This window comes from Salmo salar, chromosome ssa16 (assembly GCF_905237065.1).
Source record: "Salmo salar chromosome ssa16, Ssal_v3.1, whole genome shotgun sequence".
Lineage (NCBI taxonomy): Eukaryota > Metazoa > Chordata > Actinopteri > Salmoniformes > Salmonidae > Salmo > Salmo salar.
Window position 1 is genome coordinate 35580635 of NC_059457.1, and position 26692 is coordinate 35607326.

The following is a 26692-nucleotide window of genomic DNA, read 5'->3' on the forward strand; positions in this document are numbered from 1 at the left end:
CACTGTACTGTCAGAGAAGGAAACTCAACGAACTCAACTCAAAAGCCTAAACCTCGCCTCTCCAGAAGGCGGCACTATAGGCATAGTGTTTGATCAGTCTTTGTGTGCTTATGTGGAAAGGCCCCCTTATCGGAGTGAGGAGGTGGTGCCTGCTGCTAGCTAGCTTGTTAGCCACATAGCTAGCTCCTCTCTCTTCTGGTCTACTGCAGTTTCTGTCTTTTTCTGATCAACAATGGTACAACTAGTGGGGTCTCTCCGAAAAGAGCTGGCTGATTCCTTATCCGCTTGCCGGGTGCTGGTGGTCGGAGCTGGAGGAATTGGTTGCGAGCTCTTGAAAAATCTTGTACTCACCGGCTTCAAAAATATAGAAGTTGTAAGTCGTGCAGGGGGCGGACATTTGCTGGGTCTTTGTGCAGCTACGAGCTGATGTGTGAAAGGCCTAGCGTGCTAGCATATAATGTAGCTAGCATGCTAGCTAGTCTGAAATAAGTGTATATATTAGAACATTTTCACATGGACCTGGCTATATGTAAGTGGTGGAGTTAGCAATGTAGTTATATAGCTAGCTAGTTACATGCATGTGTATATAAAAACACAACATTTAGGTCACTTCGTCCAGAATTTCAATTGCGCGCCATGTTGTTCCGACCTCTTTGTGGTCTGCTAACGTTAGCTAGACAATGCTATGCTGCCCATACCGGTATGCTTGAAGGCTAATTAGCTAGCTGCTAGCAATGCCGGTGATAAGCAATGTAAACTACAATGCAGCTAGCTAGATATATCATAACGCACGGTAGGTAGCTAACTAGCTAACGTTATACACTTTGTAGCAAAGTCTTTCATACCACGTTCAACTTTTTTGTGAACCTGTCTTGATCTTATTAATTGCATTTTTTCTATCAGTAATTGTGTTTTAACTTCGATTTGCTGTGTCTCATTTATAGATTGATCTGGACACTATTGATGTGAGCAACCTGAACAGACAGTTCCTGTTCCAGAAGAAACATGTGGGGAAGTCCAAGGCGCAGGTAGGGGACAGATGCTTTGTTGTTCTTTCACAAACATGAGATCACTTGGTCGTGCATTCTAAAATACAGAGTTGACAAAACATTAGGAACACCTTCCTAATATTGAGTTGCACCCCCTTTTGCCCTGTGGCTGTTCAGATTCAATTCGTCAGGGCATGGACTCTACGAGGTGTCAAGCGTTCCACAGGGATGCATGCCTTGTTGACTCGAATGCTTTCCACAGTTGTGTCAAGTTGGCTGAATGTCCTTTGGGTTGTGGAACATTCTTGATATACACAGGAAACTGTTGTGTGAAAAACCCGGCAGCGTTGCAGTTCTTGACACACTCAAACAGGTGTGCCTGGCACCAACAACCATACCCAATTCAAAGGCACTTAAATATTTTTTCTTGCTCATTCACTGTCTGAATGGCACACATACACAATTCATGTCTCAAGGCTTAAAGATCCTTCAGTCACCTGTCTCTTCCTCTTCATCTACACTGATTTGAATTGGATTAAACAAGTGACATCAATAAGGGATCATAGCTTTCACCTGGAAAGAGCAGGTGTTCCTAATGTTTTGTACACTCAGTGTATGCTGTACACAATCTAAATACTATTTGTAAACTTACGGCTGGCTGTCTTGCAGGTGGCCAAAGAGAGTGTGCTGCAATTCTGTCCCACTGCCAACATTACAGCCTACCATGACAGCATCATGAAGTAAGTCATCTAGTGTTGTGAGTTGCCGGTGTGAGAACTTAATGTCCTTGATCCTGTTTAATGTTTGGTATGTTTGTCCTTCACAGCCCAGATTACAATGTGGAATTCTTCAGGAACTTCATGCTTGTCATGAATGCTTTGGACAATCGAGGTATAGTAATATCTACTTCCCCCTAATTACACCCTCTTTCCCTACCCCTAGTCTGTCCGTAGAGTACGTTTGGTATCTCTTCCCTGTTGTGGTCCTGGTCTTACCGCCAGCTGAATCTTTTCATCCTTGCAGCGGCTCGTAACCATGTAAACAGGATGTGTCTTGCAGCTGACATTCCCCTGATTGAGAGTGGCACAGCTGGCTACCTTGGGCAGGTGACCGTTATTAAGAAGGTAAGACACGGATGAAAACAACCTGTGGATGCCGATTAGATGCATGGTCATGTTCAGTGCAGTAAAAATTCATTAGATACAGAGTGAAATAATCACCTCCCTCTCCTTGCTTTTCCACACTATAGGGTCTTACTGAGTGTTATGAGTGCCAGCCCAAACCCACACAGAAAACCTTCCCTGGTTGTACCATTCGCAACACCCCCTCTGAGCCTATACACTGCATTGTGTGGGCCAAGTACCTGTTCAAGTAAGTGTTGTTGAAGTGCTTTTTAAATTATTTTTTTATTTATATCACCTTTATTTAACCAGGTAGGCCAGTTGAGAACAAGTTCTCATTTACAACTACGACCTGACCAAGATAAAGCAAAGCAGTGCGACAAACAAGTTACACATTGAATAAACAAATGTACAGTCAATAACACAATATAAAATTCTGTATACAGTATCTGCAAATGAGGTAAGGCAATAAATGGGCGAATAGTGGCGAAGTAATTACAATTTAGCAATTTACACTGGAGTGATAGATGTGCAAGTAGAAATACTGGTGTGCAAAAGAGCAGAAAAACAAATATGGGGTAGGTAGTTGGTTGGATGGGCTATTTACAGATGGGCTGTGTACAGCTGCAGCGATCGGTAAGCTGCTCTGACAGCTGACGCTTAAAGTTAGTGAGGGAGATATAAGTCTCCAACTTCAGCGATTTTTGCAATTCGTTCCAGTCATTGGCAGCAGAGAACTGGAAGGAAAGGCGGCCAAAGAGGTGTTGGCTTTGGGGATGACCAGCGAAATATACCTGCTGGAGCGCGTGCTACGGGTGGGTGTTGCTATGGTGACCAGTGAGCTGAGATAAGGCGGAACTTTACCTAGCAAAGACTTATAGATGACCTGGAGCCAGTGGGTTTTGCAACGAATATGTAGTGACGGCCAGCCAATGAGAGCATACAGGTCGCAGTGGTGGGTAGTATATGGGGCTTTGTTGACAAAACGGATGGCACTGTGATAGACTGCATCCAATTTTCTGAGTAGAGTGTTGGAGGCTATTTTGTAAATGACATCGCCGAAGTCGAGAATCGGTATGATAGTCAGTGTTACGAGGGTATGTTTGGCAGCATGAGTGAAGCAGGCTTTAAAAAAAATAAAAAAATGTCACCATTGTTTAACCAGGTAGGCTAGTTGAGAACAAGTTATCAGTTGCAACTGCGACCTGGCCAAGATAAAGCATAGCAGTTAGACGCATACAACACAGAGTTACACATGGAATGAACAAAACATACAGTCAATAATACAGTAGAAAAAAAGAAAACAAAAGGTCTATATACAGTGATATACAGTTTTGTTGCGAAATAGGAAGCCGATTATAGATTTAACTTTGGATTGGAGATGCTTAATATGAGTCTGGAAGGAGAGTTTACAGTCTAGCCAGACACCTAGGTATTTATAGTTGTCCACATATTCTAAGTCAGAACCGTCTAGAGTAGTGATGCTGGGCGAGTGGGTGCCGGCAGCGATCTTTTGAAGAGCATGCATTTCGTTTTACTAGCATTTTAAGAGCGGTTGGAGGCCACGGAAGGAGTGTTGTATGGCGTTGAAGCTCGTTTGGAGGTTTGTTAACCTCTCTAGGGTCGTTGGGACGAAATCGTCCCACCTACGTAACAGCCAGTGGAATCCTGTGGCGCGTTATTCAAATACCTTAGAAATGCTATTACTTCAATTTCTCAAACATATGACTATTTTACACCATTTTAAAGACAAGACTCTCGTTAATCTAACCACACTGTCCGATTTCAAAAAGGCTTTACAACGAAAGCAAAACATTACATTATGTCAGCAGAGTACCCAGCCAGAAATAATTAGACACCCATTTTTCAAGCTAGCATATAATGTCACAAAAACCCAAACCACAGCTAAATGCAGCACTAACCTTTGATGATCTTCATCAGATGACACGCCTAGGACATTATGTTATACAATACATGCATGTTTTGTTCAATCACGTTCATATTTATATCAAAAACCAGCTTTTTACATTAGCATGTGACGTTCAGAACTAGCAAACCCCCCGCAAACTTCCGGTGAATTTACTAAATTACTCACGATAAACGTTCACAAAAAAACATAACAATTATTTTAAGAATTATAGATACAGAACTCCTTTATGCACTCGCTATGTGCAATATTCTGAGTAGATAGCCCGGCATCACAGGGCTAGCTATTTAGACACCCACCAAGTTTAGCCCTCACCAAAGTCAGATTTACTATAAGAAAAATGTTATTACCTTTGCTGTTCTTCGTCAGAATGCACTCCCAGGACTTCTACTTCAATAACAAATGTTGGTTTGGTTCAAAATAATCCATAGTTATGTTCAAATATCCTCTGTTTTGTTCGTGCGTTCAAGACACTATCCGACGTGTAAAGAAGGGTGATGCGCACGACGCACTTCGAAGCATGTCAATCGCTTTTTAAAATCAATTTTTATGCCATTTTTCTCATAAAAAAGCGATAATATTCCGACCGGGAATCTGCGTTTTAGTACAAAGAGAGAGAAAATAAAAACATGGGGTCGCCTCGTGCACGCGCCTCAGTCTCATAGTACTCTGACCGACCACTATCCAAACGCGCTAATGTTTTTCAGCCAGGGGCTGCCTCGACATCATTCAGCTTTTTCCCGGGTTCTGAGAGCCTATGGGAGCCGTAGGATCTTTGCTGTAACGTGACACTTCCTAAGTTTTCAATAAAAAGAGTCAAGAAGCTCAAGGAATGGTCAGAGAGGGCACTTCCTGTACAGAATCTTCTCAGGTTTTTGCCTGCCATATGAGTTCTGTTATACTCACAGACACAATTCAAACAGTTTTAGAAACTTTAGGGTGTTTTCTATCCAAAGCCAATAATGATATGCATATTCTAGTTTCTGGGCAGTAGTAATAACCAGATTAAATCGGGTACGTTTTTTTATCCGGCCGTGTAAATACTGCCCCCTAGCCCTAACAGGTTAACACAGTGTCCAAAGAAGGGCCAGATGTATACAGAATGGTGTCATCTGCGTAGAGGTGGATCAAAGAATCACCCGCAGCAAGAGCGACATCATTGATCTATACAGAGAAAAGAGTCGGTCTAAGAATTGAGCCCTGTGGCACCCCCATAGAAACTGCCGGAGGTCCGGACAACAGGCCCTCTGATTTGACACAGTGAACTCTGAGAAGTAGTTAGTGAACCAGGCGAGGCAGTCATTAGAGAAACCAAGGCTGTTGAGTCTGCCGATAAGACTGTTGTGATTGACAGAGTCGAAATCCTTGGCCAGGTCGATGAAGACGGCTGCACAGTACTGTCTTTTATCGATGTCAGTTATGATATCGTTTAGGACCTTGAGCGTGGCTGAGGTGCACCCGTGACCAGCTCTGAAACCAGATTGCATAGCGGAGAAGGTACGGTGGGATTTGAAATAGTCGGTGATCTGTTTGTTCACTTGGCTTTCGAAGACTTCAGAAAGGCAGGCAAGATGGATATAGGTATGTAACAGTTTGGATCTAGAGTGTCTCCCCTTTGAAGAGGGGATGACTGTGGCCGCTTTCCAATCTTTAGGAATCTCAGATGATACGTTGTTGTTGAACAGACTAGTAATAGTCGGCAGATAATTTTAGGAAGAGAGGGTCCAGATTGTCTAGCCCAGCTGATTTGTAGGGATCCAGATTTCGCATCTCTTTCAGAACATCTGGTGTCTGGATTTGGGTGAAGGAGAAGCGGGGGGGGGCTTGGGCCAGTTGCTGCGGGGGTGCAGAGCTGTTGGCCGGGGTTGGGGTAGCCGTAGAGAAATGCTTATTGAAATTCTCATGGATTTATCAGTGGTGACAGTGTTTCCTATTCTCGGTGCAGTGGGCAGCTGGGAGGAGGTACTCTTATTCCCATGGACTTTACAGTGCCCTAAAACTTTTTGGACTTAGTGTTGCAGGATGCACATTTCTGTTTGCTTTCCTAACTGACTGTGTATTGGTTCCTGACTTCCCTGAAAAGTTGCATATCGCGGGGACCTTTTGAAGCTACTGCAGTACGCCACAGGGTGTTTTTGTGCTGGGCAGTCAAGCCTGGAGTGAACCAAGGGCTATATCTGTTCTTAGTTCAATTTTTTTTGAAAGGGGTGTGCTTATTTAAGATGGTGAGGAAAGCACTTTTAAAGAACAACCAGGCATCCTCTACTGACGGGACGAGGTCAATATCCTTCCAGGATACCTGGGCCAGGTTGATTAGAAAGGCCTGCCCGCTGAAGTGTTTTAGGCAGCGTTTGACATTGATGAGGGGTGGTCGTTTGACCGCGGACCCATAACGGACGCAGGCCATGAGGCAGTGATCGCTGAGATCTTGGTTGAAGACACCAGAGGTGTATTTAGAAGGCAAGTTGGTCAGGATGATATCTATGAGGGTGCCCATGTTTACGGATTTGGGGTTGTACCTAGTAGGTTCCTTGATAATTTGTGTGAGATTGAGGGCATCTAGCTTAGATTGTAGGACGGCTGGGGTGTTAAGCATATCCCAATTTAGGTCACTTAGTACGAACTCTGTCGATAGATGGGGTGTAATCAATTCACATATGGTGTCCAGGGCAGAGCTGGGAGCTAAGGGGGGTCTGAAAGCTATGATCCCAACAGTGAGGCACTTATTTCTGGAGAGATGGATCTTTAAAAGTAGAAGCTCAAACTGTTTGGGTATAGACCTGGATAGTATGAACGAACTATGCAGGGTAACTCTACAGTAGATTGCAATTCCGCCCCCTTTAGCAGTTCTGTCTTGACAGAAAATGTTGTAATTGGGGATGGAAATTTCAGAATTTTTGGTGGCCTTCCTAAGCCAGGATTCAGACACGGCTAGGACATCAGGGTTGGCGGAGTGTGCTAAAGCATTGAATAAAGCAAATGCATGAACCCAAGGCTTTTACAGTTGCAGAAGTCAACAAATGAGAGCGCCTGAGGACACACAGGGCCTGGGTTAACCTCTACATCACCAGAGGAGGAGTAGGATGAGGGTACAGCTAAAGGCTATAAGAGATGGTCATCTAGTGCTTTGGGAACAGAGAATAAAAGGGGCAGATTTTTGGGCGTGGTAGAATAGATTCAGAGCGTAGTGTACAGACAAGGGTATGGTAGGGTGCGAGTACATATTGCGCTGTGCAGACTGGCAGGTATTATCCGGGCTAAAGCGTCTGGAGTCCGAGCTAAAGGTAAAGACCGCTAGCAGTGGCTAACAATGACTAAATAGCCAGTAGCTGGCTTGCTGCTGATGGAGATTCCAGTTATAAGGTCTAAAAAATAGCAGAGCCGTACCACCTTGTGTAAGGCGGGTTGATGAAAGGTATATTTAATTTGAAAATGGAAACAAATGTATACTTAAAAACCCTGAAAAAGACTGAATATTTACATGGGACGAAAACAAACACGTCTTACTGCTACGCCATCTTGGAAGATAACTTGTATGTATCTCACGAGTTGTAAATCAATGAGGAATAGGTCATGATTGTTATCTACATCCTTAGGTGAGTGGTGGTATTGCTTGCAGAGATATGTTTTATTGCTGGGAGGTTGAGATTAAGCCCATGATAGTGACAATCCAGTTTTATTTTAATCTCCACCTCAGCCAGCTCTTTGGAGAGGAGGATGCAGATCAGGAGGTGTCCCCTGACACAGCTGACCCAGAGCTTTCATGTGAGTAGAGCGCAACACTAGAGAATTCTAATACTGCCACCTCCCTGCCCTCCATAGACCAGAGGGGTGAGATGCACTGACACGTATGCAGTAAAAGGCTGCTGTGTACACTGGTTTTCATTGAGGTCTCCTATTCTCAGGGAACCCTGCAGACACTGAAGCCCGAGCCACAGCATCTGATCAGGATGGAGACATCAAGCGGGTGTCCACCAAGGACTGGGCACGATCCACAGGCTACGACGCAGTCAAACTCTTCAACAAGGTAGGCTTTAGTGTGAACAAGCATTTACTAAAGGACTGCTTAAGTGAAAGTGTCCCCTTGTCTTGTCAACAAGCTTATTAGCCCCTCGACTTTGGCTAATAGCCATTTGATTTGTGTGGTCCTCCAGCTTTTCAAAGATGACATCCAGTACCTCCTGACCATGGACAAGCTGTGGAAGAAGAGGAAAGCGCCACTCCCTCTGGATTGGCTAGAGATTCAGAAACTTGGTAAGATATTAGCATCCTACACTGAACAAAAAATATAAACGCATTGTGTATTATGTTGGTCCCATGTTTCATGAGCAGAAATAAAATAAAAGCTTATTTCTCTCAAATTTTGTGCACAAATTAGTTTAAATCCCTGTTAGTGAGAATTTCTCCTTTGCTAAGATAATCCATCCACTTGACAGGTGTGGCATATTAAGAAGCTGATTAAACAGCATGATCATTACACAGGTGCACCTTGTGCTAGGAACAATAAAAGGCCTCTCTAAAATGTTCAGTTTTGTCACAATGCCACAGAGGTCTCAAGTTAAGGAATTATGCAATCGGCATACTAACTGAAGGAATGCCCACCAGCTCTGTTGCCAGAGATTTTAATGTTCATTTCTCTACCATAAGCCGCCTCCAATGTCATTTTAGATAATTTGGCAGTACGTCCAACTTGCCTCAACTGCAGACCACGTGCATGTCGTCGTGTGGGAGAGCGATTTGCAGATGTTAAGAGTGCTCTACGGTGGGGTTATGGTATGGGCAGGCATAAGCTACAGACAACGAACACAATTGCATTTTATCAATGGCAATTTGAATGCACAGAGATACCGTGACGAGGTCCTGAGGCCCATTGTCGTGCCATTCCTCCGCCGCCATCATGTTATGTTTCAGCATATAATGCACTTCCCATGTCGCAAATATCTGTACACAATTCCTGGAAGCTGAAAATGCCCCAGTTCTTCCATGGCCTGCATACTCACCAGACAGGTCACTCAATGAGTATTTTTGGTATGCTCTGGATTAGAGGTCAGCCGATTTATCATTTTTCAACGCCGATACCGATTATTGGAGGACCAAAAAAGGCCGATACCGATTTAATCGGACAATTTTTATATATTTGTAATAATGACAATTACAACAATTCTGAATGAACAATGAACGCTTTTATTTTAACTTAATATAATACATAAATCAAATCTATAATAAAATCTATTTAGTCTCAAATAAATAATGAAACATGCTCAATTTGCTTTAAATAATGCAAAAACACAGTGTTGGAGAAGAAAGTAAAAGTGCAATATGTGCCATGTAAAAAAGCTAAAGTTTAAGTTCCTTGCTCAGAACATGAGAACATATGAAAGCTGGTGGTTCAATATTCCCAGTTAAGACATTTTGTAGTTATATGAATTATGACGCGTCAACTATTTCTCTATACCATTTGTATTTCATATACCTTTGACTATTGGATGTTCTAATAGGCACTTTAGTATTTCCAGCCCAATCTCTGGAGTTGATCGGCTTGAAGTCATAAACAGCGCTGTGAAGCAAGCATTGCTAAGAGCTGCTGGCAAATGCATTAAAGTTTGAATGAATGCTTACGAGCCTGCTGCCGCCTACCACCGCTCAGACTGCTCTATCAAATCATAGACTTAATTATAATATAATAAACACAGAAATACGAGCCGTTGGTCATTAATGTGGTAAAATCCGGAAATTATAATTTCGTAAACAAAACGTTTATTCTCTCAGTGAAATACGGAACCGTTCTGTATTTTATCAAACGGGCAGCAACCCTAAGTCTAAATATTGCTGTTACATTGCACAACCTTCAATGTTATGTCATAATTATGTAATATTCTGGCAAATTAGTTCACAGTTCGCAACGAGCCAGGCAGCCCAAACTGTTGCATATAACCTGACTCTGCGTGCAATGAACGCAAGAGAAGTGACACAATTTCCCAACTTAATATTGCCTGCTAACATGAATTTATTTTAACTAAATATGCAGGTTTAAAAAAAGTATACTTGTATTGATTTTAAGAAAGGCATTGATGTTTATGGTTAGGTATATTTGTGCAACGGTTATACTTTTTTCATGAATGCGCTTTTGTTAAATCATCACCCATTTGGCGAAGTACGCTGTGATTCGATGATAAATTAACAGGCACCGCATTGATTGTATGCAACGCAGGACAAGCTAGTTAACCTTGTAATATCATCAACCATGTGTAGTGAACTAGTGATTATGTTAAGATTGATAAATTGTTTTTTATATGATAAGTTTAATGCTAGCTAGCAACTTACCTTGGCTCCTTGCTGCACTCGCGTAACAGTTGGTCAGCCTGCCACGCAGTTTCCTCGTGGAATGCAATGTAATCGGCCATAATCGGCATCCAAAAAGGCAGATTACCGATTGTTATATGAACTTGAAATCGGCCGTGCCGATTTAATCGGTCGACCTCTACTCTGGATTGACGTGTACCACAGCGTTTTCCAGTTCCCGCCAATATCCAGCAATTAAGCACAACCATTGAAGAGGAGTGGGACCACATTCCACAGGCCACAATCAACAGCCTGATCAACTCTATGCGAAGGAGATGTGTCGCGCTGTACGAGGCAAATTGTGGTCACACTAGATACTGACTGGTTTTGTGATCGACGCCCCTACTTTTTTTTCTTTCTTTTTTTACAGGTATCTGTGACCAACAAATGCATGTCTGTATTCCCAGTCATGTGAAATCCATAGATTAGGGCCGAATTAATTTATTTCAAATGACCAATTTCCTTATATGAACTGTAACTCAGTAAAATCTTTGAAATGGTTGCGTTTATATTTTTGTTCAATACATATTATGTTGCTCCAAGCTGCAGTAGAGTGCAGTGGACCAGTGGATTTTTTTTGTGGTAGTTTTGTCATTGTCTCTCTCTCTCTTTCTGGTTGTGCGATAGCGTGTCCCCAGGAGGTGACTGGGACGGGACTGAAGGACCAACAGGTGTTGGGTGTGGCAGGTTACTCCCAGCTCTTCTCCCGCAGCGTGGAAACCCTGCGCTCCATGCTGGCTGACAAAGGGGATGGAGCAGAACTTGTGTGGGACAAGGTGAGGACCGAAGGATGGGACATTGCAGAATCAACACTGCCCCACTGGAACAAAATATTTTGGTGGAGATAGAAAATAGACCTGGGAAGATGATGCTCTTTTGGCATTGCATTTGAGTAACATTTTCCTCCTGTTGCTAGGATGACCCTCCAGCGATGGACTTTGTGACAGCAGCCGCCAACTTGCGCATGCATATCTTTAGCATGAACATGAAGAGCCGTTTTGACATCAAGTGTGGGTATTTTGGGTGAAAGATGTCGAGCTGTTAAGTTCTTATTGTGACAATTTATTATTTATACAGATTCATACAATTGATTTTACTTTCTTGCTTTAAAGTTCCAATGCTGCTGTTTTTATCTCGATATCAAATAATTTCTGCTTAACAATTAAGTACCTTACTGTGATTGTTTGTTTTTAATTAAAATGGTCAATTTCTCAAGCAAGAATATGGCTAGGACTGTATGGGAGTGGTCTGAGTGGGCAGGGGGAAACTGAAAACGATATGTTATTGGCTGAGAGGTTTGGAACTTTTTGTTATTGGTCTGTTAACTAATGTACCACTTGATGTCACAAGGCAGGCCAAAACTCCATCCCACCAAAACAGGCAGAAGTTTTAAGCAGTCTTTTCAAACAGCTCTTAGACTAAAAAGAGCATTATCATTTTCATAATTTCACAGTATTATTCCATCCTCATATTGTGGAAATGTATATAAATCATGTTTTTGACTGCACTGGGCATTTAAATGTTTCTAAGACTGATACCTATTATGGTGTTTTGATTTTGTAAATTGTTCCTTGCAGCCATGGCAGGGAACATCATCCCAGCAATCGCCACAACCAATGCAGTCATTGCTGGCCTCATTGTGCTGGAGGCTCTGAAGATCCTGTCTGGAGATGTGGAGCAGTGTCGCACGGTGAGAAATCAGGAGAGATCCCTTCTACTCTTAGAGGGTGGTACTCTACCTTTGATCATCTTCCCCTAGTCTGCACACTCAGGGAAGCTTTGACAGTATGAATGGGGCGCTATTTTCAAAATGCAGAATATCACTTACTTGGCCCAGCATTTCATTCACTAATTGTAGCCATGATGGTTGTAAATAATTTAATAGCAGATTATGGGTGTTTGGTGTATGCCTACTGTGCTCTGAAACATTTTCTAATGTTCCTTCCTGTATGGTCTTCTTAGATCTTCCTGAACAAGCAGCCTAACCCCAGGAAAAAGCTGCTTGTTCCATGTGCTTTGGACCCACCCAGTGCCAACTGTTATGTGTGTGCCAGCAAGCCAGAGGTTACAGTCAAACTGAATGTGCACAAAACTCTTGTGCTGGCCCTTCAAGACAAGGTAATGTATGCCTCTCTGGCTCCTGTATGCGTGTGACCATCCTTACAATCAGACTGATAAAGACAGACAAAAACAGACTGGTATGGACGTTGTTGGCCAGTGATGAAGACATTTTTGACCATAGAGGCAGAGATGAAGCCAGATGGATATTGACTATACAAACCAATCTGGTTTGCTTGTTTGTTGCAACCACCACAACACAGTGAAAAGTGATCAGCATATCTATGTGTTCCGCTAAAGATTCTTGTTTCTTTGTTAGATATTAAAGGAGAAGTTTGGGATGGTGGCGCCAGATGTGCAGATCGAGGATGGGAAAGGGACAATCCTCATCTCCTCTGAGGAGGGTGAAACTGAAGGTATAAGACAATCACAGAATAATATCAGACTGTTCCCAAGGAGACCAGTAGAGGATGCCAACCTGTTCCCATTGTGACTGCAGGCCTTGACATTCATTTTTTTTAGCCACTTTACAAATAAAATGCATTATTATATTTTTTTTACCCTCAAGAATCAGACAAGAAGGTAGGCTAGCTACACTCTGCCTATTGGCTTCTTTGCATAGTCCAGCCTACACTCTGCCTCTTTAAGGCTGTCCTGAAAGATGGTTGGCCACCCTTGGTAGCCTATAAAATAATGCAACATTACAAATACAACCAAATACTTTTTTGGTTTATAAAATAATTCCCTCCAGGGCTTGAAATGAAGGGTGTCCCGTTGTCCCTGGGACGATAAACAATGTCTACGGTTCAAAATACAACCACTGCACATATTATTTTTAAAATCAAATCACATTTTATTGGTCACATACACTTATTTAGCTGATGTTATTGCGGGAGTAGCGAAATCCGAAAAGCAATGAGGTCGATGCAACAGATCAGACCATTTAGCTTAAAATGTTGATAGTTTTATTTCTTCATATTATAAGCTCAACAATGCGCTCATGGCTGTAGGCTACATACAAATGTTCCAAAAATGCAATTAGCGGGAAAACACTCGCTTTTAAGTTAGTTTTAACAGTGGTCAAGTAGGCTACTGTGGCTATTTGATCATAATGTAGTCTAAACAAGAGTAGCCTACCATCAAAAACAATGGAGAATGCATCCAATAACATTTTAACATGGAAATAGAACAGCTATCTTTCAGCCTACAGTAGCAGCCAATGTGTTAGTAGCAGCCAATGTGTTCAATATAAGCCTACTTTGAGACTTTGGAAAAAAACATTAACCAGGGCTCCCGAGTGGCGCAGCGGCCTAAGGCACTGCATCTCAGTGCAAGAGTTAAATAAAGGTTAAATACATTTTTAAAAACTGTTTAACCACGTGACCTTCAGACAAGGTGACTGAACATGTTGTTTGATGCAAGAAACCACTTTACAATATAAAATGCATCATTATTACAGTGAATCAGACAAATTATTCTACTCTCTGCCTATTGGCCACTTAGCTTATTCAAGCCTGTATCAAAATACAACATTGCCCCTTTAAGACAAAAAAAGCTCTTTAGCTGACTGACTTTTCAAAGATGTCTTGAAATGCACACATTTGTGCTCTTGTAGGAATCAGTCACTTCCCCATTGCTGACTACAAATTATCAATAACTGGGTTAATAACTCACTAACTAGCAAAGGATATGAACAAATGTACACACGTCCCTACATGAAGCTCTCGCTTTGATCTCAAAACAAGTACATCTACTCTCGACTGCTGATGCTAAAAAAAAGTCCAGTTCAAAGTGAATGGCACAGATCTATATATGGCAATGGTCTAATCCTGAATGCTGATTGGTTAAAATAGAATTCCCAGCCGGTGTCTATTCCACAAATTACCACCAGCTAAATCTATGAAGTTAACGTCTATGGGCTAGGTGGCACGTCACCGTCCCACTCTATTCAACAGCCAGTGGAACAGCGTGGCGCGAAATACAAAACCTAAAAAATGCAATAATTTCAATTTTTCAAACATACGACTATTTTACACCATTTTAAAGACAAGACTCTCGTTAATCTAACCACATTGTCCGATTTCAAAAAGGCTTTACAGCGAAAGCAAAACATTAGATTATGTTAGGAGAGTACATAGCCACAAATAATCACAGCCATTTTCCAAGCAAGCATATATGTCACATAAACCCAAAACACAGCTAAATGAAGCACTAACCTTTTGATGATCTTCATCAGATGACACTCCTAGGACATTGTTATACAATACATGCATGTTTTGTTCAATCAAGTTCATATTTATATCCAAAAACAGCTTTTTACATTGGCATGTGATGTTCAGAACATGCATTCCCACCCAAAACTTCCGGTGAATTTACTAAATTACTCACCATAAACGTTGACAAAATACATAACAATTATTTTAAGAATTATAGATACAGAACTCCTTTATGCAATCGCTATGTCAGATTTTAAAATAGCTTTTCGGCGAAAGCACATTTTGCAATATTCTGAGTACATAGCTAGCCGTGATGGCTGAGCTATTTTGACACCCGCCAACTTCGGGGCTCACTAAACTCAGAATTACTATTAGAAAAATTGTATTACCTTTGCTGATCTTTGTCAGAATGCACTCCCAGGACTGCTACTTCCACAAGAAATGTTGTTTTTGTTCCAAATAATCCATAGTTATGTCCAAATACCTCCGTTTTGTTTGTGCGTTCAGGTCACTATCCAAAGGGTAACGCGCGAGCGCATTTCGAGACAATTAAAAAATAAAATAAAAATTTCTTTACCTTACTTAGAAGCATGTCAAACGCTGTTTAAAATCCATTTTAATGGTATTTTTCTCGTAAAATAGCGATAATATTCCAACCGGACAATAGTGTTTTCATTCAAAGAGGAAAAGAAAAAACAGCATGGTCGTGGGACCACGCATACCCAGTCTCTTAGTCACCAGGTAGACCACTGACAAACTGAGCTACCATACTCTGCCCAGAGACAGGAGACGCCTCAATCCGCTTTCTGAAGGCTTTAGAGAGCCAATGGAAGCCTTAGAAAGTGCAACGTAACCCCAGAGATACTGTAGTTTCGAAAGGGACTAGAAAGAACTACAAATTGTCAGACAGGGCACTTCCTGCTTGAAATTTTCTCAGGTTTTTGCCTGCCATATGAGTTCTGTTATACTCACAGACACCATTCAAACAGTTTTAGAAACTTCAGTGTTTTCTATCCAAATCTACTAATAATATGCATATTCTCATTTCTGGGCAAGAGTAGTAACCAGTTTAAATCGGGTACGTTTTTTATCCGGACGTGAAAATACTGCCCTCTAGCCCAGACAGGTTAAAATGTCTATTTAATCTGTTCCATCTGACTGCGCAGTCCACTGTCTCATCAGCCCAGCCAGGTACTTTATAAACTTGATCTCCACTATAAAAAGAATATAGACATTATCTCACATTTCTTTTAGACTAGACTAACATTTTCGTTTTCAACAGGAGATTTGTATTAATCTTGCTGTCTGTCTCTCCGACATTTGCAACATTGTCTCAATATTGAAATTCGATCTTAAGCATTCCCACAGTAGTGAACGTGTCGGGACGAGAGTCAGGCAGCGTTTCTCAGCCAGTTGAAATCATGAATCAGCTGGCATCATTTGTATTTATACAAAGAAATATCAATTGAAAAAAGGTGAAACGATGTGCAGCTAGTTTGCCGTCTTTGCAGCTTCAGTTTGAAGTGATTGTGTTAGCTGTGTTGTTGACTAGCGCCTCTGAACAACAGTGTCCTGACACAATTGTGCCTCATTAGCTCATTGTTATGGATGTATCCAAATAAATGTCACTAGAAAACAGCTTAAATGCAAATGCGGATAAGAACATTGCCAGCCAGTATGGCAATGGAACATTTATAACGAACGACTGAGTCGTGTCCATAGATGCAGAACAAAAAGACTGAACGACTGGGTCGCATCTCTAGCAACCGAACCAATAGAACGAACGACCAGCCGGCTTGGGTAGCAACCCTAGATTTGTGTCGTGACTGTCTTTTGGAAGGATGAAATGGTATGAATAAATGAATCAAAACCTTTTAAATTAGAATATAGCAATCATTATTTGAATATATTGGTAACCCGTTTGTATAAAAGTGATAATGCCCTCGAAGCCGGTGTTTGAGCTGCAGTAGGCAGCCAGAGAATAGCAGAGAAGCCGGTGTTTGGAGGATATATTGGCACGGGTGTTAGGCCCGAGACGGCAAACCATGCCAATATATCCTCCAAACACCGGCTTCTCTGCTATTCTCTGGCTGCCTACTGCAGCTCTGATTTGGTTACAATGCACTGGTCTGGGTAGTGCTGCCTGAATCGTGCCTGTCATGCAATAGACTCCAACTCAGATGTGTTCTGCCTACAACAAAATCTCTTAAATAGTTTGTTTTGCATACTAAGTCTTGCATAGTTTGTTTCGGTATGTTGCATTGAAAGTGGCTAATATTGCGTAGATTCCATCACAATTCCCACAGTAAAGGGAAAGTTGATAGTGTTAACTAATGGGGAAAACTAGAAAGTTGAGTGAAATCCACTCTCGTGCTTCTCTGTGAGCACTGATATTTCTTCTGCATGGCAGTCCCGGGGGGAGCTCATGCACAGCTTAGAGGGAAAACTGCTCTCCAGTCTTGTGACCATTTGATCTGAACGAACCGTGCCTCGAGTATTTTGACAGAATCCAGGCTTTTGTACGTTAATGTTAATTATCCTTCATTATATTTGTCAAACATGACTGCCATTTAGCCTATATGTTATTAAAAGTTTGGCAGAATGTTCTGGCGCCTCATGTCAGCATCGATTTGGACATAATATGAGGCTGTAGCCAATATGCATAGCACCTACACTTTGACATGTAGGCATTTATTTATGTACATGAGAAATAGATTATAATATTGGCCCCTCTTATCCAATTCAGACTGGAGTAATTATTTTATATTGTGATGTGTGCTTTGACAATTTTTTGTTTTTTGGACTTAAATCTTATTTTTATTTTTTGCTTGTCCCGGACAAAAGGACAAGTGTTGTCAAGCTATGGACTGTATATTGTACTAGGGTTGGAAAATGTCAACATTTGTCCTATTGCGATTATGTACTCGTAAAACATTGTGATATACGATGGTATTGCCCCCTATTGGCCCTAAATTTGGAGAGAGAAAAACAAATAAAATAAACAGTTGGACTACAACTGGACAATTCAGGATGAGATGTTGTTGAAAGCCTGGGCAGAGGCAAACTTCTTATATTCCTTTCTGGTGGAGCTTCAGCGTGGAACAGATTTGTATGCGTGTGTGTGACACTCACATGACGGAGCAAAGTGACGGTCAACTGATGAGGAACGGTCTGTAGTGAGTTAGGTTATAAATCATGGGCTGGAGAGAAGCAAAGTCTACCATCATCAGAACTAGATAATTGCTTTGTCTCATCCTCTCTAAATATTGTTTGTTTAATCTCTCAAAGCTGTGGCTGAGAATAGCCTATGTTTAGGCTATTGACTCCGATTTCATTCTTGTTTTTCAAAGCGGCAACGTTAGGACAACACCTTCTTAGGCTATTATAATATTTGGGAAATAGGCTACTGTTTATAATTGTAACTTTTCTTGAAGCTTCTTTAATGTCTAGTAGGAATATAAACTCAGAAAAAAAGAAATGTCCCTTTTTCAGGACCCTGTCTTTCAAAGATAATTCGTAAAAATACAAATAACTTCAGAGGCCTTTCTGACTCTGAAAAACACCAAAAGAAAGATGCCCAGGGTCCCTACTCATCTGCGTGAACGTGCCTTAGACTGTCCGCAATAGGCTGAGAGAGGCTGGACTAAGGGCTTATAGGCCTGTTGTAAGGCAGGTCCTCACCAGACATCACCGGCAACAACGTTGCCTATGGGCACAAACCCACCGTCGCTGGACCAGACAGGACTGGCAAAAAGTGCTCTTCACTAACGAGTCGCGGTTTTGTCGCACCGGGGGTGATGGTAGGATTCGCGTTTATCGTCGAAGGAATGACGCCTGCACTCTGGAGCGGGATCAATTTGGAGGTGGAGGATCCGTCATGGTCTGGGGCGGTTTGTCACAGCATCATCGGACTGAGCTTGTTGTCATTGCAGGCAATCTCAACGCTGTGCGTTACAGGGAAGACATCCTCCTCCCTCATGTGGTACCCTTCCTGCAGGCTCATCCTGACATGACCCTCCAGCATGACAATGCCACCAGCCATACTGCTCGTTCTGTGCGTGATTTCCTGTAAGACAGGAATGTCAGTGTTCTGCCATGGCCAGCAAAGAGCCCGGCTTTCAATCCCATTGAGCACGTCTGGGACCTGTTGGATCGGAGTGTGAGGGCTAGGGCCATTCCCCCCAGAAATGTCCGGGAACTTGCAGGTGCCTTGGTGGAAGAGTGGGGTAACATCTCACAGCAAGAACTGGCAAATCTGGTGCAGTCTATGAGGAGGAGATGCACTGCAGTACTTAGTATCTGGTGTGGCCACCAGCTGCATTGACTGTTACTTTTGATTTTGACCCCGCCCTTTGTTTAGGGACACATTCAATTTCTGTTAGTCACATGTCTGTGGAACTTGTTCAGTTTATGTCTTAGTTGTTGAATCTTATGTTCATACAAATATGTACACATTTTAAGTTTGCTGAAAATAAACGCAGTTGACAGTGAGAGGACGTTTCTTTTTTAGCTGAGTTTAGGTTATTGGCCATTTGGTTTTCAGACTCACATGGAGGGATTTATTTCATAATAAGCTTAAACTTTGTTAAACTTGTTATTCAATTTTTCTATAGGCTATTGATGTTTGTTCTCTCATTATTAGTCCCCTGGCTACCTTATATTTTTAGGCTATTCAAACTACTTTTTGTGATGTAACTCAGCTAGCATTCAGCATTCATTGTTTGATCAGGAGAACGACATGCATGCATAAAACGATGAAAGCATAGCCTAGCCCAAAGTCATATTCATAGCCTATCGAATGGAGAGTGAGAAGAAATATAGCCTACTTTTTTAAAAACGGCTAGCCACAAGATAGTTAAGGACTGTCCGTTATTTACAGTGCCTTCAGAAAGTATTCATGCACCTTGACTTAGTCTACATTTTGGTGTTACAGCCTGAATACAAAATTGATTCAATGTTTTTTAAATCTCACCCATCTACACACAATACCCCATAGTGACTAAGTGAAAACATGTCTTTGGACATTTCTACACATTGAAAATGAAATACAGAAATCTTATTTACATAGGTATTCACACCCCTTTGCTATGTCACTCCAAATGAGGTCAAGGGCATCCACTTTCCATTGATCATCCTTGAGATGTCACTACAGCTTAATTGGAGTCCACCTGTGGCTAATTCAATTGCATGGACATGATTTAGAAAGAAACACACCTGTCTATATAAGGTCACACAGTTTGACAATGCATGTCAGAGCAGAAACTATACCATGAAGTCCAAGGAACTGTTCGTAGATCTGAGATATAATTATGATGGGGCATATATCTGGGAAAGGGTATGAAACTATTTCTAGTGTTGAAAGTTTCCAAGAGCACAGTGGCCGTCCAACCAAACTGAGCAACCAGGCATGAAGGACTTTGGTCAGGAACCAAATTTAAATTAGTTCATTAGGCCCTAATCTATGGATTTCGCATGAATGGACAGGGGCACGGCCATGGGTGGTACAGGGAGGGCATAGGCCCACCCACTGGGGAGCCAGGTCCAGCCAATCAGAATGAGTTTTTCCCCACAAAAGGGCTTTATTACAGATAGAAATACTCCTCAGTTTCACCAGCTGTCCGGGTGGCAGGTCTCTGACAATCCCGCAGGTGAAGAAGCCGGATGTGGAGGTCCTGGGCTGGGGTTGTTATGTGGTCTGCAGTTGGATGTTATGCCAAATTCTCTAAAACGACGGAGGCGGCTTATGGTAGAGAAATGAACATTCACTTATCTGGCAACAGCTCTGGTGGACATTCCTTCAGTCAGCATGCCTATTGCACGCTCCCTCAATTCGAGACATCTGTGTCATTGTGTTGTGACAAAACTGTACATTTTAGAGTTGCCTTTTATTGTCCCCAGCACAAGATGCATCTGTGTAATGATCATGCTGTTTAATCGACATATTGATATGTCAGGTGGATGGATTGTCTTGGCAAAAGAGAAATGCTCACTAACAGGGATGTAAACAAATTTATGCACAAAATTTTAGAGAAATAAGCTTTTTGTGAGCATGGAACATTTCTGGGATCTTTTTTTTTAGCTCATGAAAGATGGGACCAACACTTACATGTTGCGTTTCATATTTTTGTTCAATATATTTGGCCTGAATGCAAAGCGCCGTCTGGGGAGAACTAGGCACAGCTCATCACCCGTCGAACATAACCCCTACCGTGAAGCATGGTGGTTGCAGCATCATGCTATGGGGATGCTTTTCAGCGGTAGGAACTGTGAGACTGGTAAGGATAGAAGGAACATGAATGGAGTCAAATACAGGCAAATCCTAGATGAGAACCAGCTTCAGAGTGCAAACGACTTTCGGTTGGGGCGAATGAGCCCAAGCATACAGCCAAAGCTACTCTGGAATGGCTTCAGAACAAGAATGTGAAAGTCCTTGAGTGGTCCAGCCAAAACCCAGACTTGAATCCCATTGAAAGTATGTGGAAAGACTTGAAGAATGCTGTTCCCTGGAAGAATGGGAGAAAATCCCCAAATTCAGATGTGCAAAGCTGATACATAGCTTTCCAAGACGACTCAAAGCTGTACTCACCGCCAAAGGTGCTTCTACAAAATATAGACTATGGGGTGTGACCACTTATGTAATAGATATTTCATCTTCCAAAAATGTGCTAACACTTCTAAAAACATGTTTTCACCTTGTCATTATGGGGTATTATGTATAGATGAGTGAGAGGAGAAAAAATCTATTTAATCAATTTTGAATTCGGGCTGTAACACGTACTGCATTGAATAGCCCTCGCGATATGCACCTTTTCAGGGAAGTTAGGAACCAATATACACAGGCAGTTAGGAAAGCAAAGGCTAGCATTTTCAAACAGAAATTTGCATCCTGTAGCACTAACTACAAAAAGTTCTGGGACACTGTAAAGTCCATGGAGAATAAGAGCACCTCCTCCCAGCTGCCCACTGCACTGAGGCTAGGAAACACTGTCACCACTGATAAATCTGCGATAATTGAGAATTTCAATAATAATTTTTCTACATCTGGCCATGCTTCCCATCTGGCTACCCCTACCCCGGTCAACAGTCCTGCACCCCTCACTGCAACTTGCCCAAGCCTCCCCCATATCTCCTTCACCCAAATACAGATAGCTGATGTTCTGAAAGAGCTGCAAAATCTGGACCCCTACAAATCAGCAGGGCTGGACAATCTGGAAATTGTTGAAATTGTTGCAACCCCTATTACTAGCTTGTTCAAACTCTCTTTCGTATCGTCTGAGATCCCCAAAGATTGGAAAGCTGCCGCGGTCATCCCCCTCTTCAAAGGGGGAGACACTCTAGACCCAAACTGCTACAGACCTATATCTATCCTCCCCCGCCTTTCTAAGGTCTTGGAAAACCAAGTTAACAAACAGATCACCGACCATTTCGAATCCCACCGTACCTTCTCCGCTATGCAATCTGGTTTCCGAGCTGGTCATGGGTGCACCTCAGCCACACTCAAGGTCCTAAACGACATCATAACCTCCATCGATAAAAGACAGTACTGTGCAGCTGTATTCATCGACCTGTCCAAGGCTTTCGACTCTCAATCACCACATTCTTATCGGCAGACTCAACAGCCTTGGTTTCTCAAATGACTGCCTCGCCTGGTTCACCAACTACTTCTCAGATAGAGTTCAGTGTGTCAAATCAGAGGGCCTGTTGTCCGGACCTCTGGCAGTCTCTATGGGTGTGCCACAGGGTTCAATCCTTGGGCCGACTCTTTTCTCTGTATACATCAATGATGTCGCTCTTGCTGCTGGTGATTGTCTGATCCACCTCTATGCAGACAACACCATTCTGTATACTTCTGGCCCTTCTTTGGACACTGTGTAACCTACAAATGAGCTTCAATGCCATACAACACTCCTTCCGTGGCCTCCAACTGCACTTAAATGCAAGCACAACTAAATGCGAGCTCTACAACCGATCGCTGCCCACCCGTCCAGTGTCACTACTCTGGACGGTTTTGACTTAGAATATGTGGACAACTACAAATACCTAGGTGTCTGGTCAGACAGTAAACTCTCCTTCCAGACTCACATTAAGCATCTCCAATCCAAAATTAAATCTAGAATCGGCTTCCTATTTCACAACAAAGCATCCTTCACTCATGCTGCTAAACATGCCCTCGTAAAACTATCCTACCGATCCTTGACTTCGGCGATGTCATTTACCAAATAGCCTCCAACAAATTACTCAGCAAATTGGATGCTGTCTATCACAGGGCCATCCGTTTTGTCACCGAAGCCCCATGTACTACCCACCACTGCGACCTGTATGCTCTCGTTGGCTGGCCCTCGCTTTATATCCGTCGCCAAACCCACTGGCTCCAGGTCATCTGTAAGTCGTTGCTAGGTAAAGCCCTCCCTTATCTCAGCTCACTGGTCACCATAGCAGTGCCCACCCACAGCACGCGCTCCAGCAGGTATATTTCACTGGTCATCCCTAAAGCCAATTCCTCTTTTGGCCGTCTTTCCTTACAGTTATCTGCTGCCAATGACTGGAACGAACTGCAAAAATCACTGAAGCTGGAGACTTGTATCTCCCTCACTAGCTTTAAGCACCAGCTGTCAGAGCAGCTCAAACACAGATCACTGCACCTGTACATAGCCAATCTGTAAATAGCCCATCCAACTACCTCATCACCATATTGTTATTTATTTTATTTATTTTGCTCCTTTGCACCCCAGTACTGCTACTTGCACACTCATCTTCTGCACATCTATCACCCCAGTGTTCAATTTGCCATACTGTAATAAATTCTCCACTATGGCCTATTTTTTTGCCTCACCCCCCTTATCCTACCTCATTTGCACACACTGTATATATACTTTCTCTCTTGTATTATTTAACTGTATGTTTGTTTATTCCATGTGTAACTCTGTGTCGCACTGCTTTGCTTTATCTTGGCCAAGTCGCAGTTGTAAATGAGAACTTGTTCTGAACTAGCCTACCTGGTTAAATAAAGGTGAAATAAATAAAATAAAATCGCAACAAAATGTGGAATAAGTCAAGCGGTATGAATACTTTCTGAAGGCACTGTATATATAAAAATGTGGTTTAGGCCGTAAGGCCCAAGCATCCGACAGAGAGAGGGGGGAGAGAGAGAATATTTTCTGAATGGCCAATTTGCGCTGCTTTGGTGTACTACTCTGCTCTGTCTAGCCTACATTCCTCTTGCGTTCTGTATAACATATTTATTGAAATAGGCCAGCCTTCATTAATATGAAGCCTTTCATAAAACAAGATTATAGCAAATAGGAATAGACAAATTACTCAGAATGTCACTGAGCTGCCCTGCCCGACTCCGTTATTTATTGCGCGGCGCTAGTCAAGCTCAAATAGGCTAAACCAGGGGTCTCCAACCTTGTTCCTGGAGAGCTACTGTCCTTTTCGCTCCAACCCCAGTTGTAACTAACCTGGTTCAGGTTATCAACCAAGTATTAGGGTTGGCGTAAAAACCTACAGGACGGTAACTCTCCAGAAACAGGGTTGGAGACCCCTGGGCAAAAAGGTTGTCTGTCACATCACAATGTTGTCACCATTGGCAATTGCCGTCGATCATCGTCGATAGACGATGCTATCATAATATCGCTAAACCCTATATTGTACTCAACGGTATACTCTTATCATCAGGTATACATATTTATTATCATGCACCATTCTCTTCTTATAGCAAACAACAGCAAGTTTCTGTCTGACTTTGGGATACGACATGGTAGCCGTCTGCAAGTGGATGACTTTCTGCAGGATTACACACTCCTGGTTAACGTGATGCACTGGTAAGAGAGGATGGATATCTGTGTGCTGTATAGGCCTTTGCATTTGCATGACTAATGCAAATTTGTTTCCCTAATGTAAATGTATTTCTGCGCTTGTCTGGAAAAGTGAGGACTTGGAGAAGGATGTGGAGTTTGAGGTGGTGGGTGACGCCCCTGACAAAGCCCCAACCCCACCCAGCGCACAAGAGGACAAGAATGTTGCCAACGGCAACAAAGACTCTGCAGAACCGTCCACCTCTTCCAAAGGTGAGCAAAACTGACATTGACAACAGAGATGGACTGTTTTAGACTGTCTAATAATCAAAATCCTGGTCATAAGTCACCTGTCCTGTCCTTTAAACCATTTTGTTTACAGTACTGAGAATCATGTACAGCTATGTTTATTTTGTAGCTGAACGATAACTCTAAAAAGGTACATGTCAATCGTCTCTCGTCTGACTTTCTCTTGTTTTCCTTTCTCCTCTTAGCCCCTGCTGAGCAGGATGATGTTCTGATAGTTGATTCAGACGAGGAGGAGCCGTCCTCCAGCACTATGGATGTCCGCATGGAGTCAGGAGGCCACAAGAGGAAGCTCCATGATGCTGAGACAGGCGAGGCTTCAGCCAAGCGCCAACGCCTGGATCAGCCTTCGGCGGCCGATGAGGACGATGATGACATCATTGCACTAGACTAGTATGTCTCTCCTGGCCCCTCCCCTCTTCAGAAGGATGAAACTCTGTGTTTGTGTTTTCATACGCTGTTCCTCTTACCAAACATGTGTAAATATAAATGTACAAAAACTGTTAAGTGTGCCAGTTTTTTTATTTTGGTCCATCACAGGTGGATAAAATACTTTTAGCTTTTTGTATTTTTTATAATGTATTTGTCATGTCACAAGTCAGGGTGTGGTTTGTAGGGAGACTGAAAGAAACATTTAATAACAAATGTTTTTTCAGCATATTTCATCCAGTAAACTTACACCTCCATTGAAGGAATGTAAAAAAAGTTAACAAACCCAATCATTTCTTTGAGTCAAGCATTGACTGAGTTTTCTTTGTAATTGTTAACCATTGACCACTTGCAGGGTGAGTTGCTTTGTCACAGCTGGTTAAAAAATAAATTGTACTGGAGTTTGTTACTTTATTTATAAATCTTTCACGTGGTTTATAGTTGGAGCCATCATATCCAGGCCTCAACCTCCCTTTGGACCAAATAGATAACGACACAATAAACACTTACAGATCTAACGACCCCAAAATTGTTTTCTTAAGCTTTAGCATACACAGTATTACTGGTATACAGTATTTGTTTGGAACATCAGTACTTTGGCTTGTTTTTACTGGACACACCACCAAATTTCAATTTGCTAACTTATTTGCGGTGCTTTTGTGGGCGGGGGGGACAATGAAGCCCTTTCATTGCTTGGTTTTGGTTAGACAAATTATTTTTGCCACAGTTGTCTTCTAAAGGGTTCAGACTGAGAAAAGGCCTCATAGCAATTACAAGTTTGCCGAAAGAGCGAATGAGTTTCATAACGTCATTTTAACGTTTGTCTTCCAACGTCCTGGGACTGAAGGAAAAACATTTTTCAGAGCAAATATTTTGTAACTGAAGGTGTGTGTGTGCGTGTGTGTAGGGATTAAAGTCCAAAAGAGTCATCTCAGCCCTGTCAGTAAATGGAGTACACAAGAAAAGCCATAACATAAGCATGTTTACAATAAACATGACATTCCTAAGGAGCTTTAGCTGAACATATTCTCAGTCCCATACTAGTACAATGTTTGCAAGACTTCAATGTTATTCAAAATAACCTCATCCAAAAATGTACATTAAATCAGAATAGAACACTTGGGCTGCATGTCAGAGCAGAAACTATACCATGAAGTCCAAGGAACTGTTCGTAGATCTGAGATAATTATGATGGGGCATATCTGAGAAAGGGTATGAAACTATTTCTAGTGTTGAAAGTTTCCAAGAGCACAGTGGCCGTCCAACCAAACTGAGCAACCAGGCATGAAGGACTTTGGTCAAGAACCAAATTTAAATTAGTTCATTAGGCCCTAATCTATGGATTTCGCATGAATGGACAGGGGCACGGCCATGGGTGGTACAGGGAGGGCATAGGCCCACCCACTGGGGAGCCAGGTCCAGCCAATCAGAATGAGTTTTTCCCCACAAAAGGGCTTTATTACAGATAGAAATACTCCTGTTTCATTAGCTGTCCGGGTGGCTGGTC

The 26692-nt window shown here is 42.3% G+C and overlaps 1 protein-coding gene across 1 annotated transcript; it reads left to right on the forward strand.

The window, feature by feature from the left end:
- The first annotated feature begins 204 nt into the window (after positions 1–204).
- sae2 (SUMO-activating enzyme subunit 2) lies at positions 205–25700 on the forward strand. Its single transcript, NM_001141649.1, has 17 exons — positions 205–373; positions 945–1028; positions 1659–1729; positions 1816–1880; positions 2013–2113; positions 2239–2360; positions 7735–7802; positions 7943–8064; positions 8192–8291; positions 11007–11155; positions 11296–11389; positions 11957–12069; positions 12342–12497; positions 12757–12853; positions 24372–24477; positions 24584–24723; positions 24945–25700. Exons 1-17 carry the CDS (start codon positions 233–235, stop codon positions 25148–25150), a joined length of 1935 nt encoding a protein of 644 aa, NP_001135121.1. The 5' UTR covers positions 205–232; the 3' UTR covers positions 25151–25700.
- Positions 25701–26692: the final 992 nt, after the last annotated feature.

What these genes read in the sequence shown, in the direction of transcription:
- sae2 (NM_001141649.1), top strand. Translation starts at nt 233, where the DNA reads ATGGTACAACTAGTGGGGTCTCTCCGAAAAGAGCTGGCTGATTCCTTA. An exon ending in AGGTGACCGTTATTAAGAAG is followed by an intron (nt 2,114 to 2,238) that starts GTAAGACACGGA and finishes TCCACACTATAG; the next exon opens with GGTCTTACTGAGTGTTATGA. An exon ending in CTGGTTAACGTGATGCACTG is followed by an intron (nt 24,478 to 24,583) that starts GTAAGAGAGGAT and finishes TGTCTGGAAAAG; the next exon opens with TGAGGACTTGGAGAAGGATG.